The 18,870-nt window shown below is 41.9% G+C and overlaps 1 protein-coding gene across 2 annotated transcripts in view; it reads left to right on the top strand.

Moving 5' to 3' along the window:
• The first annotated feature begins 10,168 nt into the window (after window positions 1-10,168).
• Window positions 10,169-18,870, top strand: part of slc25a26 (solute carrier family 25 member 26) — a 54,604-nt gene continuing 45,902 nt past the window's right edge. For both annotated transcript variants that reach the window (XM_032513021.1, XM_032513022.1), the window contains exons 1-3: window positions 10,169-10,358; window positions 14,502-14,658; window positions 15,298-15,416. In XM_032513021.1, coding sequence (XP_032368912.1) covers window positions 10,326-10,358; window positions 14,502-14,658; window positions 15,298-15,416 — 309 coding nt within the window. In that variant the 5' untranslated portion in view covers window positions 10,169-10,325. The remainder of the gene's footprint in view (window positions 10,359-14,501; window positions 14,659-15,297; window positions 15,417-18,870) is intronic.

Genomic DNA, 18,870 nt, shown 5'->3' on the forward strand with positions numbered 1-18,870 from the left:
GCCCCTTGCCTTGTTCAGTATAGACAATAATACTGGTGTCATGTTAGTACATGAAGTAGAAATCAATAATGAAAATGAAAAAAATAGACTGTCATTTAGTCAGTCCATTGTTTGACAGTTCGGCAGGTTCTAATTATATAGTACTAATTATAAGTAAACTACCAATTAAATAATTATATGACCAGCACAATGTACTAAGGTTTCTAAAGTAAAAGTACTGATTCTGCAGTAGAATGTCCCCTGTGAGTGATATATTATCCATGGGTCGCATCATTAGACTGTATTGTTAAAATACTGACGCATCACTGTGCACATCACATTTTACTGTTGTAGCTGCTCAAGGTGGAGCTGGATTTAACTACTTAAATTATAAACAGCTGGGTAGTTTAGTCCAGGGCTTACCAACCAGGGGTTGGGGCCCCTTAAAAGGGTCACAAGATAAATGTCAGGGGTCATGTGATGACTAATGGAAGAGAAGAGAATAAAAAACAAAGTTCCGATACACAAATCTGGATTCACTTTTAGGACGTTTCTCATTCCCTTACCCATGGGAGGAGGTCAGAAGCGTCTCTTGCTCTGGTTTGACAGGGTTTGCAGGTTTCATTGATGCTAGATTGTCATCAGGTAGAGGAATTTTGAGTTTTGCTGGAATGGTGGTGATTTTTTTGTCTGCTCTGCAATACACAGTTGAATTTTCGTAGTACAGTATATTGACAACAAGAGTTTTTTTTAAGAGGGTTTTGATGTAATGGGATCTCAGAAAATAAAAATGGGATCAATTTTCATCAAATTAAGCGGTTTCCTGTGACTCTTAACGGACTTGATTAGGAGACAGGAAGTGGTATTCAACAAGAGGTTGTTGTCTGAAGAGGTCTTCTGTGTTCAGGAGCAGCATGAATGTTGATGGAAGTACTTTCAAAGATAGAAGTAATAGAGTACACTGAAGCTCACTTTAAAGGTCAAAGATTATAGAAAAGCTGAAATGAATGCTGATTTTTATGAGCATACACATGATGACTTGACCCTGGATAAACAGGAAAACAAGGTGGCAGAGGACAGCCAGACCTCTATTGGGGCCACTGACATCGGTGGGTTGCCAGTTGAGCTCCAGAAAGGGTCAAAGATGGTTTGAGTCCCTCCCCCCCGCTTTGTCATTAATGTAAGATACAAAGGAGTCATACAAAGGAGTCGCCACCAAAAACTAGAACCAAGTGTATACGAGAACTATAAAACAGTGAGGAGTTTCTCAGAGACATGAGTGCTTACTAGTCATCACTAATGAAGGAAATCCTAGATTCACTCACTTATGCAGAGAACTAAGATTACTACTGACTACTTTGTGCTATTTTGCCTCTTCCACCCATTATAAATCACAATACAGAAGCCCGCTCTATGTCCTACAAATGAAGGCTGCACGGCCTGAGTTAATATTGATGGAGGCAATTATGGCAAAGATGAAATGCAAAATTAGCATGATAATGGGTTATTATCACACAATCAAGTACATTGGTCCCAAAAGACTTTCTTCCTGTCCTGTGGCATGATGGGAACTTTCCCATGTGTTGAAGACGGAAAGGAACAATATATAATGCTTGACAACTGATTAATTGGAAAAATATGAATTATGAATAATGGTTAATGAAGCGAAATGATATTTTGTCTAGAGGCTCAATCAAATTGGACATGTGCTACTGTAACATGTGACTTTGTTGTGCATTCACTTTTGGCTATTGTATCATCATATAACTATTTCCAAAATGTTAGAAGCAATGTGTATCTGACAGAATTGCTCATGGCAGATGACTCCACTCTGGATCGTCCAATCAAACATTATCCACATTTCATAAAATGTAGCTTTACTGTTCCATTTGACCACTAGATGGCACTCTGACACCGCAGTAAAGCAGCCCGAGCAGTCCAGATGCTGTTCGAATCTAAAGGTTAGCTTTGTCCTCAGTGCTCACTCTTTACTGTTTGAAAGGTCATCATTTGCAAGCAGATGTAACATTTATGTTGCTGAATCATAATTGTGGTCTGCGACAGGGTGTGGAGTTGATCTCTATCACAGTTTGGATGACAAACAAAGTTCTTCAATGTAACCTGAAGGTGAATGTGGTGAGAAGAGGGCAATACTAATGTTTACAGTTCCCCCTCTCTCCTGTTATTGCTCACAAAAATCTGTGTCCTTTGATTTTCCAGTAGCATGAAAAACATTTTTCACATTCACAATAACAATTTGTCAGAGTTCTCCTGAAAGCAGTGTGTCACACTAACGCCAGGCAGTGTATCAGCTCATTAAGGGATAAATCAAATGAACAGTGTGACAGGGACTATATGAGAACAGATCCATATTTCTATCAGGCTCCACAGACAGAACACATGGAACTAGACTGCCAAGCATGTTTGTGCATGTTTTACTGTAATGTAATGATATTCCTCCATCTTCATTGACCTACAGAGAAAGTGAACGTGATAGAGATGCTCCAACACATATGTGGAAAGGCATACACACACACACTATCCGCGTCCTCCTCTTCCATTTGATGTGCATGTCCTGCATTGATCCATACAAACTGAATAGATCTGAGCTACATGCTTTTGTCACCAGAGCCACTCCAAGAATTCTCAATCTAGCTGAGACGGGGACGCCGAGGGACTGGTGTTATTGATCCATCTGCAGCTGCCTGAAGGGAATGACTGCCAGTGAAGATGAAATCTACTTGTTCACATCTGGTTCCTTTAGCACAGTGTGGGCTATTGGCAGGCCACACATCAACTGTGAGCTCTCAGATCCACATGACACAGGTGGATATTGACTGACCTGTACTCTAGGGTGTAGTAGTAGAAATTACTGTTGGTGCACCATGGGTGAAGTTTAAACCCTGTGTTAAAGAAAAAGTATATAGGACAATCATCATAACTCTCTAGAGTTTTGATTTAAGGTGTATTAATTGAAAGGTTAAAAGGGGATAAGTCTCCGACCAAATATGCATTTAAATTTTGGTGTCTAGGTGGTTATAGCATAAAAATTGAATTTAGGTGATGGCCAGTGTTGTGTGTGATGGCTCTGTTATGAAGCTATGAGAAGTTGGTGATAGTGGCGTGTGATAGTTTAAGGCAGTTAACATGGTAACGAAACAGGGGGAGCAGTAGAGTAATAATAAAATAGTTTGAATTATGCTTTTTAGGGAACATTTTGAAGAAGTTTAAGAGAAAATATCAAAAACCAAATTTCACACTGTACTGTGGCTGGGCATTACACCTCAATGTGGCCGATGGGAGTAAAAGACCCACTATATCTGCGTTTTTTTACCAACTGTAGTTGGTGTCCGGCCCAAGGGGACAGTGATAGGCCCACTGCATCTTGATGCACCTGTTTTAAAAGAAAAAAGACTTCAAGGATGATGAGTCACTGGGTTGTTTGGCAAATGCGCATCTGGTTAACTTCCACACTTCTGATTAAAAAAAAAACACACAGCATAGCTTCTTGCTGAAAGTTTTCATTGAGAAGCATTAGGGCCATCTGTTTGCACACATGGTGTGTGTCAACAAAGACAGATGTAAGTGGACGAACAAGGAGACAAGAGACTTTTTGAATTTAATTTACGAGCAAAATATAACGGCCATTTTATACAGCAAAAATCTAAGAAATGCCATAATGCCATAATGCCATATAACAGGTTAAATGTTGTCTTGGTCATCCGAAAATGCTTCAACCAAAAGGTTTCTGTGAAGAGTCTTAACCAAGATGTCCCAGAACTGTTTGGTGCGCTGTTGTGCCCACGCCACAGGCCCCCTCAGTTGTCATCAGACATTTACATGCATCTGCATCTGCATCATCATGTGTTGATGGCGTCGTTGTTTTCTTATTATACATGATATGTTGCTATCAGCTGGAAAATAAGCACTATTACAACTTGTGCAATATCGATCATTTGTTGATAGATGGCACGATCCGTTTTGTCTAGCCAAACTTTGTCCGCAAATGTTTGCTTGAATGTTGTGTGATTCAGTGCGAAAATGAATGGAAACACCTTAAATTGTCTCAAATCAATTCAATGTACCACTTTGCCCAAAAAAAACAGCAGTGTCAGTACGCACAGGTTTTTTTTCCCTTTAAAGCCTTGGAGGAAAAAACCCATTTTCACCAGCTTTTTTCCTATGAGTTTTTTTATGACTTATCGATACTTAACTGACAAGGGATGGCAATTGGTAGAGTTCTCATGGAAAGTTGTACGGGTTGCTGGGGTTTTAAAGCAACATGGGGCATCAGCTACTAGAGGAATCAGGGGGGGAGGGGATATCTGTCACGCGACCAAAGACAGAATGGCATAGTGGGTCAAAAGGTGGTGTGCACACATAACAAAACGTTCTTAATGGAAATGAGCAAAGAATGCTAACAAGGGAAAGGGAAAAAATTTAAAAAAAAATTGTTTTAGTTTGTTTTTACTTTTAAAGGGTTTTAAAAAGTTATGGTATGTTTTTTTCAGTGATCCCGGGTGAAAAACTTCCCAATCTTCCCCCTCGACCCTCCTATGGGAAAGGGGGTTTCATAGGGTTTAAAAGCAGGTTTTTTAAAGGAAAATGCAAAAGAGCTAAAGGTGAATTTAAAGAAGTGGACTTTGGGGAAAGGTTTTTCAAGGGAAGGAGTGAGACAAAACTCCCCTGATTATTTGCAGCTCTTTGTGAAGTATTGTTGTTTGGGAGCTCTCACCTTCGCCTCCTCAGCACTTAGGCCATGACAAATGCAAGTGCCATCTGTGCCCATGGAACAAAAGCAGCAAAAGGCCAGTCAGTTAATACCAGTGGAAGGAGGAAGTCAGCCACACTAGTTGTGATGAATAGATACCGTATCTCCTTTGAGATAATTTTGTATAAGTTGCTTTCAGTGAGGAGACTATCTGTTCAGTTTTTCCTGCTTGCAGTCAGCACATTTCTTCAGAGAGGATTCAACCTGTTGGCTTGTTTTTATCTCCCATCTCATATTGTGGCGCCTGCACATGCAGAGACGCCATGTACATTTCATTTCTATGGGAGACACGGTCTATGCATGTTGAGGTATTACTGTGTTTGTGTTTACTGTGGACTTTGTGATGTCTGGAGCACTGGACCAAACGAATTTCCCTGAGTGGGCTAATAAATGTAATCTGATTCTGGATTGCACTTGCTCTCAGACATATTTTTAAATGGACACTAAATATTGATAAAAAAAATATTAAAATACAGCAAACTCTTAAAATAAATTTGGGTTGTATTTTGCAATAATTTTTAAATATTCCTCTATGACTTTTTTATTATGCACGCATTTCTTTAATTAATAAAAAACACATAATAAAATAAAAAACAAAACCTCAAATGGCAACATTAATGTATGCACATGATTGCGAGGGACCGAGCATGCTAACATTAGCTAATTACCGTTAAACACGTTATGTTTTGACAAACCAACCCACAGATAAACATTGCCATGCCTATTATTATTCTGCAACCGTGGTTAGCCAATACATACATTAACGTTATAATGTAGCCTAAGTTTCCAAATCAACATTGGATCTACGAGATGACATATATTATTCAAAGCTTTATCTTCAGAGATTTTGTCAGTGTGGGAAAAAGGTTCTGACAGCGGATGCCTCTATAGTGGCCACTGCCACTGGACAGCTATAACACAGATGTGATTACACACGCCCTGACCAATCAAATCCATCACAGTTCAATGTGACAGCCCTTCCCTCAGCAAACCTGCTCTTACTGAAACAACGACAACCGGGGCACAGAATCCATCAGCGTGCATTGTGGTGAAATTGATCACTGCAATCAATATCATCCAGTGAAACCATTGGCACTGCTGGTGCAGCAGAGAATGGAGGCATCAGGAGTGCTTTGGCTTGTCTGTGAGCCATCTATCTTTAGGCAGGAGCTAGACATGGGATCAATATGCTACAGGCAGCTCATTTTTCACTGGTAGGGATGAGAGGGCAGAGGGGGAGAAAGGAGAAGGGAAAGATGGGATGATGACAAGGCTTTGCAAAGCTCTCGGGGGGTCAATCCAAGAGAGCAGATAGCGTGGAGGAGAAACAGGTGATATGGATGCAGCCAAAGGTGAGAAAATGAGATAGAAGTTTTGGGTGTGACGTAAGAGTCAATAGTGCAGCAGAGGCTTATGCGCTACATAGACGGCAGCACAGCCTGACAGCTTGTCGATTCAGTGAATTTATAATTAATGTTCTTTTATTCTCCTCTTTCTCTCTAACCTTTCTCCTCTCCTTTATTCCCCTTATCGTACCTCCCTTCTTCCTCTCCTCCTGTCACCTCCCTCCTCTCTTCATTTCCCTTCCCTCCTGTTCTCCCTCCCTGTCACAGACTCATGTAGCCTATCATCCTGAGAGTAAAAACAAAGAGTTATATGAAAGGCGCTTAGTCGTATTTCCTCCTACCCCTGCTGTTGCGGTGTCCTAATGATGCAAATGTTAGGCCGGCTAATGAGCAAGAGTTATGTTTCGGCTGAAGTTTACCGCGTTGCTCGACCACCCTGTCTCATGAATAACATCACGGTGTCAGCCTCAAGATGTGTGTTCCTCTCAGCTCACAAATAATGACCATTACAGATGGTCCTTTCTCAAATTACACACAAGAAAAAAAAAGACAATTGTTGGTACGCAACAGTGTCCGAATGAGCAACTGGGCCTTTAAAACAAAGGTAATGAAAATGAATTTAAAGAATTTAAATGTAAGCAATCTGCCCTGTCTGAAATAAAACACAGACACGCACATACACACACACACCTACAGGCAGAAAGTGTCTAAAAACTTCAGGTGGTGCACCCTTTCACTTGTGCAAGTCGGATAACCTTTTTCCTCTGAGTTCATTCTGGCTGTCATCTTACACACATGCCTTTAGAAAAGAGTGAAGCCAATAGATGTTGGCTCTGTGTTATTACAATAACCCTTATGGCTGCTTACATTTCTCTCCCTCCCCACATCGCGGCTTAATCCTCCGCGCTTTTGCCCTTCAGTTTTTCAAAGACAGCCTGCAGGCTAGAATTGCCCTTTGCTGACTTGTGGCTGACAGTGAATAAGTTCCCCTCTCGTCTCCTCCCTTTTATCTCTGAGATCATACTCTGAGTGGGTCAAGATCAATGGTGCTCCCTGCAAATCTACCCAGACTCTGGGTGCTTCTCATTGACCTTACACAGGGGTAACTGAACACTCCGACTCTCATCTAGCCAGCTTTTACATTAACTTCAATGGGTAAATTCACCCACTGCTCACAGGGCTTTTATCAAAAAGTCATAGACTATGTTGGTGCAGACCAGTTGCTGCTTTATTTGATTTCTTCAATAGGCCTCAGACTGTAAGCTTCACTCCTGACATGTAAGATAACTGGTTAAAGTCACTCAGAAACACATTAGGTGAAGCTTACAATCATCTTGTAAGCGTTAAAACGTAAAAGTGTCATCACTGCTTAATAGATAACAAAATGGTTCAGAAGCAAAGAGTTAGCCAACTTTTAAAAGTAATACACTTTTTGAAAAACTGATACTAAGTGGTCCAGTCTTGTTAAGAAACTTCCATGATTTGTACATTTGAATGCCACTTTAAGGTTTGGTCTATTGAGACTTACAGGAATAGAGCATTTGGAGCACAAATGACAAATATCCCAATAACCAAGGACATGCGGTGACAGGGTGAGAAATGGCTTTACATAATGGAACAGACAGGACTCTGGACACTGCAAACGTCTTGACAACAACAGGAAAAAAAAATCAATTTCAGGTATGGCATAGAATTAATGTGCTGTATTGACTGAACTGAGGTAAAGTCTTGCTCAGGAATGGGCTGTATTGTAAAAGCACCAGCACAATGACAGTGTCACAATGAATAACCCTTGCATATGCTCAGTGGAGTAAAAGAGAATTAATTTACAATTGGTTAAACAGACCACAGCAACAACTACATCCTTTGACACTATGAAATATACTTTAAAGTCTATCTTATGAAGTGCTGCATCAAGACAATAAAAGTATGAGAAACAGTGTGATAGTGATGCTACTGCCGTTCTCGGGCATAATACAAATCCACACAGCAGAGACAGCAGCCCGGTCCAGATCCAGCTGCAGCGCTCCCATCCAATGGGATCCCTGTTAGCCCCACTTCAACAAGATGGATGACGGGTACCAAGCTTCAAACTGGGCGCAGTCAGCCCAGTCATCAATGGGTCCGGGCTGAATAAAGAGGTGGTGGCCCCTCGCCTGCTCTTCCTTAATAGGAGGCACTGTCTGGCTGACAGCAGCCCATAAATAACCCAGTCTGCGTGTCACTGGAAAAGAACACACTCACCTGAGCCAACCCAGTCTCACGGCCTGAGCATACTCACTCAACAGGAGCGTGAGAGAGAGGTTAGACGCAAGAATAGAAGGCCTCACAGTTATGGGATGGTAATACAGGTTTGTGTGTGTGAAGGTATGTCACTAAAGTTCTTATTTTGTGTTTTCAAAAATTTGTATTTGCACATCACTGGAAAAGTATTGTGTCATTACATGAATCTGTGGTTACACATTTGTGTTAAAATTGAAACATTAGACTTAACGATGCCAGATTTTACATTAAATTTATTGAGACGATATTGTCTCATAATTTTTTTCAACCATTCCAAAATGTGACTTTGTGTCCTCAGCTGGTTCTTCTGCCGAAACATCATTCATTTTTCTTTCTCTGGCTTTGGCAGAGGTGGAAACCAGAACTCGCCTTCACACAGCCACAGAGCTGTGCCACTTTGCACTTGCAGCGCTTAAGGCAACCCTTTTGATGCCTCTACCAGGGGGGGTCCAGTGAGGTTCATGCAGACCCGCATCTGTCTTGTTCAACCCCAGCTGGTTGGTGAAGGTAATGCAGGGGATGGCAGTAGTGCCTGTACCCACACGTAGCCTGCCTGGCAAGCTTCCCTCCCCATGTGTTGTTCCAGACAGGCACTGTCACAGTTGGTAGAATCTGCCTTACATGTTTATTTCACAAAGAGTTTATTTCAGGAAATATTGACTATGTTGCATGTGCTAGTTCTGTCATAGAGCAAGATCAAAAACATCTAAATGCTGTGTATTTCATTTTGAGGTATCTCGTTTGGTGTTATGGCCAATGTCAACAAGTCCTCTGTGAGCTGTGGCAGAACCTTGGTTGCCAGACTGTCACACCCAGGGTGAGAATAGAACATGGGAAGTGCACTTGCCTTTGCAAGGCCATCCAAGGCCTTTTTAAATAATATGTGCTGCCAGGTGTCTACATGTTCCAGAAGCAAGCAGAGGTACAGTGCCTTCTTTAACACTTAGTTTGCACCACAGAAAAAAATAACACAACTACTTCTGAATCAACAGTACAAATCAGTATCAACTGATGGCCGTGGAGTGCAGCCTCCTCATGGCTGCATGGAGACAGAGAGGACAAGTCCTGGCTGGTACCTTTACTTATAATTGTGAATAAGCAATTGAACGTAAGCAAAAGAACCATAGACAAATACACAGTCTATGAACATAACTCGTAATTTTAGATGTTACCAAAATTTGCTTTAGTATTGTTTGTTTATGTGCCAAAAGTGTGATTTAGAGACTTATTCTATTTTGCTCAAAATGGGAGTGAATAGAAAGAAGATAAGATAAAATGGACTTTATTAATCCCACACTGGGGAAATTTCTGTGCTACAGCAGCTCATAGCAAAAATGACACAAATACAAGCTAAGTAGACACAGGAGAAAAGTTTAACCAACCGTATTCTGCTCACGGGAGCAAAAGAGCCATTGATTATGATTTTCACGTTTTTGGGCATATATCATGGCTGCACTGTGAAACAACCCCAAAGTTCTACCAAAGTTTAATGCATCATGAGCATGGATACTGCATTTGAGTATTCTTTAGTGGTAGGTATTTCTTTGTAGTTTATTTACACATTTCTACACCCAACCCCTTACTGCCTGCACATTGATACCTGTAGTCTGGGTAAAAGCCAATATAACATAGTGTTCAACCTAAGTTAGTAAAGTGTTATTTTATTTTTTTCTCTTCAAGTGTTTTTTTATATTGTACTTATCACTTTCTTACTTGTTCTTCTATTATATGAGCTAATGAAGTGACAGAAACGTACTCGTAACGTAGTAATAGCTTTCGACGTTACGTGATTACCATGCGTCATGACGTCACGCGGAAGTAATTCAACCAAGATGGCAGCGTCCTTGACACAGGCATGTTTTGATTACACTCGAGTCTCAAACATCCTCAACAGTTGCAAATGTCCGGGCTGCACAACTGACGAGAGGAGATTTTGAGAGCAGAGCATGGAGAGACGAGAGTTTGTCGCGTCTTTGGTGGTAAGTTGGTAATTTTATACATTGTCATGCGTCATGTTAGTATTCTTAAGTCATGTGTATATTGTGTTCGTGTTCTGCTTACGACACTACCCTATTAATCTGTTTGCAAAATAAAGCCTAGTGTACATGCCAGAAACAATACGGGACCGACTGCAGTCCGGTTAATGTCCTAACGAACAAAGGGTCTTACAGCTCGTGGACTAACGTTACCCAAGCTCGAGAAATACAAAACAATATAGTCGGAAGTAGCTAACCGATTTATTATCGCTAATATCACAAAATAAAAAAATTACTGCAAATACTTTGCTGTAGGCTGAACCAGCTCTAGTTAGACCAGTATTTGTGGAAAAGGACATCTCCCTGTGGACTGTCTCTGTGCACGAGCCAGGGGTCGGTGCAACACTACATTTTTACAAACGTGCCTTCTTCAAATGACAAACCAAAACTTAAAACCCCTTTCAACAGTGTTTTATTTTCTGGCAAAAGGGGAATAAGCAAAATGGTATCAGTTGCAGAATAACAAAGTAACAGAGTAAGTGCGTCAGCTGCTTTCACTGTTCAAGTTATTGGGAAAATGAGAACCTATTGTCACTGACTTGACTTAATGAGACAAGGCAGAACAAAAGTCTATCCTCTGTGTACAATTTCATTATGTATGCTGTTACTTTTTGTGCAATATTTTCTTTTGGTTCTTTGATGAGGTGACATGAGTGTGAGAAAGGTGTGTGTGTGTATGATATAAGCGTGTTGTACATGAATATAATGTAAATATAAGTACATACATACCTACAAGTCCTTTACCTTTACAATTTTGAGGGACTTTGTTCATTACTTTATACTACTAAGAGTAAAGTTTTTTTTTTTTTATTGTGCTCAGAGACATTGGTACGCCATCTGTATTTCAGAGTGCGGTCCTCATCTGTCATCATTACTTTATACTTCTACTTCACTACATTTCAGAAGGAAACATTGTAGTTCTCACCCATCCATCCATTCATACATCCATCTTTGTCCGCTTATCCGGTATCGGGTCGTGGGGGGAGCAGCTCCAGCAGGGCACCCCAAACTTCCCTTTCCCGAGCAACATTAACCAGCTCCGACTGGGGGATCCTGAGGTGTTCCCAGGCCAGGTTGGAGATATAATACCTAGTCCTGGGTCTTGCCCAAGGCCTCCTCGCAGCTGGACTTGCCTGGAACACCTCCCTAGGGAGGCGCCGAGGAGGCATCCTTACCAGATGCCAAACCACCTCAACTAGCTCCTTTCAACGCAAAGGAGCAGCGGCTCTACTCCGAGCTCCCCACGGGTGAATGAGCTTCTCACCCTATCTCTAAGGGAGATGCCAGCCACCCTCTTGAAGAAATCCATTTCGGTCGCTTGTACCCTGGATCTCATTCTTTCGGTCATCATGACCCACAAACAAGACCCCAAGGTATTTAAACTCCTTCACTTGGGATAAGGACTCATTCCCTACCTGAAGAAGGCACTCCATCGGTTTCCTGCTGAGAACCACGGCCTCAGATTTAGAGGTGCTAATCCTCATCCGAGTTGCTTCACACTGCGAACCGATCCAGTGAGCGCTGAAGGTCACAGGCCGATGATGCCATCAGGACCACATTACATGCAAAAAGCAGCGATTGGATCCCCAGCCGACTGAACTGCAACCCCTCCCCACCCCGACTACGCCTCGACATCCTGTCCATAAATACTACAAACTAGAGCTGCACAATTAATCAAATTTTAATCACGATCACATGTTGGCTTCCCACAATCAAATTTGCGTGATCAAGGGATTTTTTTCTTGTTGAGAAATGCGTCATTTCATAGAACGCTCCGTTTTTTTTTTTTTTTGCAAAGCCCAAGCTCTGTAAACCAGTGTTTGATCATGTGCCAGTCAGAGTTGTTCCCTGCACTGCCCAGCTTAGTTTCTAGATGTAGACAGTCACAGAGGACAGAGTAACATGAGGAAAATTCCACAACAGATAGCAGTCGGTTATACATCGGTCTCATGTTTTACCAGTTTACTAGTAAACGCAACATTGCGTCTTGTCTGTGTTGTTTTTTCAGACAACAGCAGTGACAGGTGCTAGTCGGTGCTAGTTAGCGTCTGTTAGCTCACAGGGCTCTAGGGCGCGAGTAATATTTTTCCTTGAGATTGCACCGGGGGTAATGTCCTTCCATCCGCTGCCTCTCCACAAACGAAGCAATGTTGTTTATATCGATATGGTTTCATTTTACGTTACATAACCCATTTCTTCTGTAAAGCCGGGCCTGTGTTGGATCTCCCTACTCTCTTCTTACTCTCCGCGCAGACTCACCCCCATTAACTCACACACGACTCCCTAGCAACATGGAGAGACACAGCGGCCGCCGGTCCACACTTCTACATTTGTCCACAGTTTTAATTGGTATTAACACAGCTGTATATTGTTAAGCATGAGAGTAACTCTGCTATCGCTGCTGCCACGGCAAAAAACACAGAAGAAGTTATTGAATGCAACTAACTTCAGGTCGTAGAGTAATAGCGTGTGAGACGGAGTCTGCTGGACCTGGGCGAGAGATGTGACCCATGGCCAGAATATCATAGTTCATAAAAATGCACGATACAGATGTTTCATACACACGACGTGTGTAACTCTGCTGACCCGCCATTCAACCCATGCTGGACCCATTCATAATGAGTCAGCCGTCACTCTGTGAGTAGCATATACGTCCATCGCACTCTCTCTTTCTCCCCCACCCCCTGACCCAACTCACCACCAGAGGATGATCAGTTGACAGCTCCGCCCCTTTCTTCTCCCGAGTGTCCAAAACATACGGCAGGTGAGATCAGATGAAACAATTATAAAATTGATCGATCATTGACCTTTGGCCTAAGATGCTCTGGTACCACGTACACTTATGAGCTTCCCTATGTTCGAACATGGTGTTTGTTATAGACAATCCATGACTAGCACAGAAGTCCAACAACAGACAACCACACTGGTTTAGATCAGGGAGGCCGTTCCTCCCAATCATGCCTCTCCACGTATCTCCATCATTGCCCACGTGTGCACGTGTGCGGCCCTCTCCAGGAAACATCACCTCACAAGCCCCCGGCAGAGCGCCGCTGCGTTGGAGTTTACCCCGGTGGACGAGAGGGTCGCCTTTCTAAGCCTGTGGGTGATGGGGGGGGGAAAACTCTGACTGTTGTTTGTGCATGTGCACCAAACAGGAGTTTGGAGTATTCGGCCTTCTTGGAGACCTTGAATGGAGTCCTGTGGGAGACTCCATAGTTCTGCTCGGGGACTTCAACACACACGTGGGCAGTGATGGAGATGGAGTTCTCGCCCATTACATTTATTTTAAATTTTATTTTAATGAAATCTATTTACCTTGCATTATCCAATAACAATTTTAAACACCTAAAATACAATCAGTTATAAACTATGATGCATAGTTATAGATTAAACTATACATTAGTATATAAAGTAGGTAAAATTACCTCCACCTTGACCAGCTTTCTGTATATGTGTGAGGAAGCATGTGTCTTATGTCCTTGTAACTTGCTGCTGTAACAGAGTAATTTCCCAGTGTGGGATTAATAAAGTCTGTCTGTCTGTCTGTCTGTTTGTCTGTCTATTGCATTTATCTATCTATTTAAGACATGTATTCCATATTCAATAATGTAACCCAATATACTTAAGTACATTTACCGGAAATTGCTTGTTTATTTTCATTGGTTTTACTACCTGCATCTTTATTATTTTGGTTCATCCTGATCGCTATCATCAACATTGCTCACAGCAGCAGCAGATACAAAGTCAGATGAGCCCACTAAGCGCTACCTGGCCAGCACCAAACAGCAGTCAGACCATGGTAACAACTAGCTGGTGAACACAGTGGAGCATTTAGAAACTAAAGAGGCAGAGAGAATATTATGTAACTGAGTCCTGTAAATATATGCAACGGATCACAAGTTTGCAATATCAACTTTATAAGGTAATATGTCAGTGTTGTGTTTACAGCTTGTTGCATTACCCCCCAATTGATCCAAAAAAATAATGAAGGCAGGTTTAAGTTAAAGATCTGAATAGGTCTTCCACCACTGGTGTTATAAAGTGTCTAATGCAGCATCATGTCTTACAAAGTGATTGTCTCTCTAGGCAGGAGGCGGTGCAGGGATGTGTGTGGATCTGACCCTTTTTCCCCTGGACACCATTAAGACAAGACTGCAGAGTCAGCAGGGCTTCTACAAAGCAGGGGGCTTCAGGGGCATCTACGCTGGAGTCCCATCTGCAGCTGTGGGCTCCTTCCCAAATGGTATGATGCTCATTGTGATAGTTGGATATATGATATGAAGGTTCTTCTTGTGTTGGATCATTTTGAAACCTTACTTTGCACTGTGTTGCTCATCTATCCACAAAGTTATTGGCTCAATTTGGTGTTTAGAGCCTATTTTAGCTGTTACACATACATTTATGTAGTTTTCTTGCCTGAAGTTACAGCACAGAAAAAAAGAGCGCCACTTTGTTGACTTTTTCAACCTTTTGTTGGTTTTTGGCAGTGGTTACATGGGTCAGTTTAGTAGTTCACAGTCAAAGTACTTTGATTTCTGTGCTTTGTATTGTAGTATCAGGCAGTCACTTAGCTTGCACCCTCATGTAATATTTAAAAGTCCTGTTCTTTATTTATGATGAGATCATCCTCACGGACTCTTTTGTTTCTAACTTTTGAGAAAATGTACTTACACACACACACAGACACAAACACAGACACACACACAGACACACACACCCACACCCACACACACACACACACACACACACACACACACACACACACACACACACACACACACACACCGCAGTTTCTCCCCTGTCAGTGGTAGTGAGGGATATTAATTGCTGTATGCTGGTTGACTAATGGGCCTTAAATGGCTGTGGTTCTGCTTGGTTTCAGCCGCTGCTTTCTTTGTCACCTATGAATGCACAAAGTCCCTGCTCGGTGCTGGTGAAGGGCTAGCAGCACCACAGGTGGCACCTGTCACTCACATGCTGGCCGCCTCCCTGGGAGAAATAGTAAGTCTTTCTGTCCCTCATTGTCCCTACTTTTGCCTCCTCTAATTTAGATTTTTTTTCTCCTCTTTCACTGTGCCAGTACACTTTCAAGTCATGTTTATTTGTGTAGGCCTAATTCATTTTTAGTCATTCCATTCTTAGAGGGCCAGCTGCTTCATGAACTTTTTGTTGTTCTTTCCTTGTTTCTCTCTCACCGCTGTAAGTTCCAAATAAACACCACTGGCATGTCAGTTGACATCATTGCTTTCAAATTTCACAGACCACTATGCAAGGGGGCAACGGGGGCTCGGGGCTGTAGGCCCCGGAGACCAGCTGGGTAAGTTTAGGGGACTTCCTCAGGACTGTCCCAGCATTTTCTCCACTAGCTGTGTAAATACAATATCATTAGTACCTATTTACTCATCCACTTTCCCAGGCTCAGCCAATTTAGTCTGGGGAATTCAGGCTTGAAAACCAACCAGGAGCAGCGTAATATTCTCAGTCCTTCCTGTACCAATCACTCGCAGTGAACCACAGAATCTGAGCCATATGGGGGCCACGCATATTCACATTGGCATAAAAGGGGGTAGAGGAATGGTTGATATGGAAAGAGAAATGCCCCCCTCCTATACCACCATGGCTTTCTTCAAAATACTAGGTTTTTAGTATTCATTGCTTTTGGATGGATGTAATTTAGCCAAGTTTTGCATGTTCATGAAATAGGATTATTCCACATGGGAGGGTGTTCACTATGCGGGAGTTTATCTGTGTCTTGGTGTCTCACAGTGTTAAGAAGAGGACAAATGTTGCTCTTATAGTAGCATAAATTCAAGAAGAGTTGTTTTTTTATCCTCTGACTGTTACAATCAGTGTATCAGTTTTTGCATATACTGTAGGAGTGCAGCTAATAGCGATGTGTGCACGTTTCTTCTTTTTGTCTATGGCACAGTGAGTGTGAAAGGTGAGCCTGAGGTTGCGACTACCTTTAACCCCTTCCCCGCTGTTCTGGATTTAAGCACATCAAAGGCATAGATCCTCAGAGTGGAGCTGAGCAGAGCAGGGGCGGTATTCCAACGCATTCTGGCAACTGGATACGTCTTGTTCAAAGAGAGTAATCTTCAGGCTTAGCCATGAAAGGCCTACCCTAGCGCTGCCCTGCAAGGCCATAACGCCCACACTATGATGCAATCACTGCCATATGATTCTCTGCTAAAAGTTAATGAGCTGAGGTTCTTACATTAGCTTGACTGAATTTTGGCCAGGTGGGTGCGATAGTCTTGTTATGTCATGTACTGAAACAATTAGTTGATTTATTGATTAGTCGATTGATAGAAAATTATATCAAATATATTCTGGCAAATTGTGGGAGCCATTTTTACAACTACTTTCTTACGTGTCGTAGACTAAATGATTTTTGAAACTGAAATAAGTGATAGTTACAGCCCTACTTGTGTCTCCTTCTTTATCATTTACTTTGTGACCGTAAATATTGTTTTTTGTTATATTTCAGTGCAGTAAGTTCTCTTATTTATATAAACTACCCAGGCACAAAGACCCACACATACAGACGACTTCTTACCTCAGTCCAAATTGGAATTGCACAAACCTCACTGTCAACATTAAAGCAAAATCAAAACAGGTTTTCAATAGCACTATGTTTTATATTCCACTCTGCACTATATGTTCTGTTCTTCCAGTTTCTGACAGGGTCACTTGTTTTCATTGTGTTTCTCTTTCACTCTTCCACCTACTTGTCTCTCTCTTGCTGCAAACAGCTGGGTTTGTGGGCAGCGTTTGACACACAGGAAGATGAAGAAGACGATGCAAGTGGTTATTTGGTCCTTATTTTACCCATTCCGTCCTTTCATAAGCCAATGATCCTTACCCCAGGAGTCCATTTAGTTGTGTTTTCCACTCATTAGCATTTACAACAGAAGCTTAATTGGACTCATTGCTTTGCTTATTCTATCCGCAAGCCTCCCTCTATCTATGATGCGCTCGACTTGGCACAAACTTACTAGATGTGGATTTAAGTCAAAGTGTATTATTATCATACTAGAGGGAGTTGTAGCTCAGAGTTCATGCTGCATTAAGTGTGGGATGGGAATTAAAAAAAGAAAGAGAAGGGAACACTTACACAAAAATAAATATTAGCAATTTGTATCTCTATAGTCGAGCCGTCGGTCTAACAGATGTTCTTCCAAGAGGAGGAGAAATTGTTAAGCATAAACACTAAGTATAAGCATCGTCACGGTAATGACCATATCTGAAATGCTTGTCAGAATTATAATTTGAAGCAATCATCATTTTTACAATAAGTGTTAAGTTCAAGACTTACATATGTTCCACATTAGAGTGGTGGTGGAAATATGTACTTTTAAATAGTAAAGATATAAAGCAGAAATTTACTACAGCTGTTTCATTGTGGTCTTCAAATGTCATAAATAATGCCTTTTCTTTTTGAACCTACTTAACGCTGGGCTTAACTTGTATGCAGAAGCAGGTCAGACAGAGATGGGGAGGACAGAGAGGAGGACAGTCATAAGTTGTAGAGAGGGTCAAGACAATGAGAGAAATCTCAACCCCCCCAGCCCGAAGCGTTCTGGTGTTTGTGTGAGTGTGGTGGTGGGACGCTCCCATAAAGAATGTGTAAGCTGATGGTGTCTGTCAGGCTCTAGCAGGCTGTTATCCAGCCATTAGATCAGATTTATCTTCATTCCCATTCGCTCGACGTCCGCCCTGAAAGCTCATTTGTCAAGGCCAGACGGCAGGTTTCTTCCACCCCCCCAACACCACCACCACCACACGTCTGAGGGAGGATGTACTGGAAAATACAGTGTGACATGACAAGATTGGGGGACAGCAAGCAGGAGGGAGCAGGAGGGAGGAGTTTTGGGGGTAGAAACTGGCAGCCACTTAACTTGGCACTGAGAAATAATCCATGCATCGCCTTCGAGCAGCGCCACGCTCCGTGATTTATTGGCTGTTGTTTCAAAGTTGGAGACACTCAGTGTCCTCATCTCTTCCCTTTCTCTGCATGACCTTTTTTCTTCCATTTCTTCCTTCGTCGACCCATATTTCAGTCTTTCTTGGTACTATTGATGTGTTTCTAAGGCTGGGGGTGTGATCAAAATCCACAAAAGTCATAGGAATTTGGTACTGGTACATGTACCATGGTACAAAGTATGTAAATTGTGGGGTCTAGAAGGTTGTACTTCATTGTATTTGATTTGACATTGATTTGAAGTATGGGCATTGTTAAAAGTAATCCAAGCTAAATTTCGGGGCATATTTCTCAGTCCTTACTTTATATTTGACATTTCTTCTTTGGCAAAGGTTTAGTGGTGAATGCCCTATATTTGAATGACAAATGAATCAAAGTAAATGAGGCAGTCTTTTGCAGTTGTTGCAGTCTGTTTGTTTTTCTTAGCTGTTGTCTCTTTATGGTGTCAAATGGCAAACCTGTTCCTGATTG

This window comes from Etheostoma spectabile, chromosome 4, assembly GCF_008692095.1.
Source record: "Etheostoma spectabile isolate EspeVRDwgs_2016 chromosome 4, UIUC_Espe_1.0, whole genome shotgun sequence".
In the NCBI taxonomy this organism is placed as follows: Eukaryota; Metazoa; Chordata; class Actinopteri; order Perciformes; family Percidae; genus Etheostoma; species Etheostoma spectabile.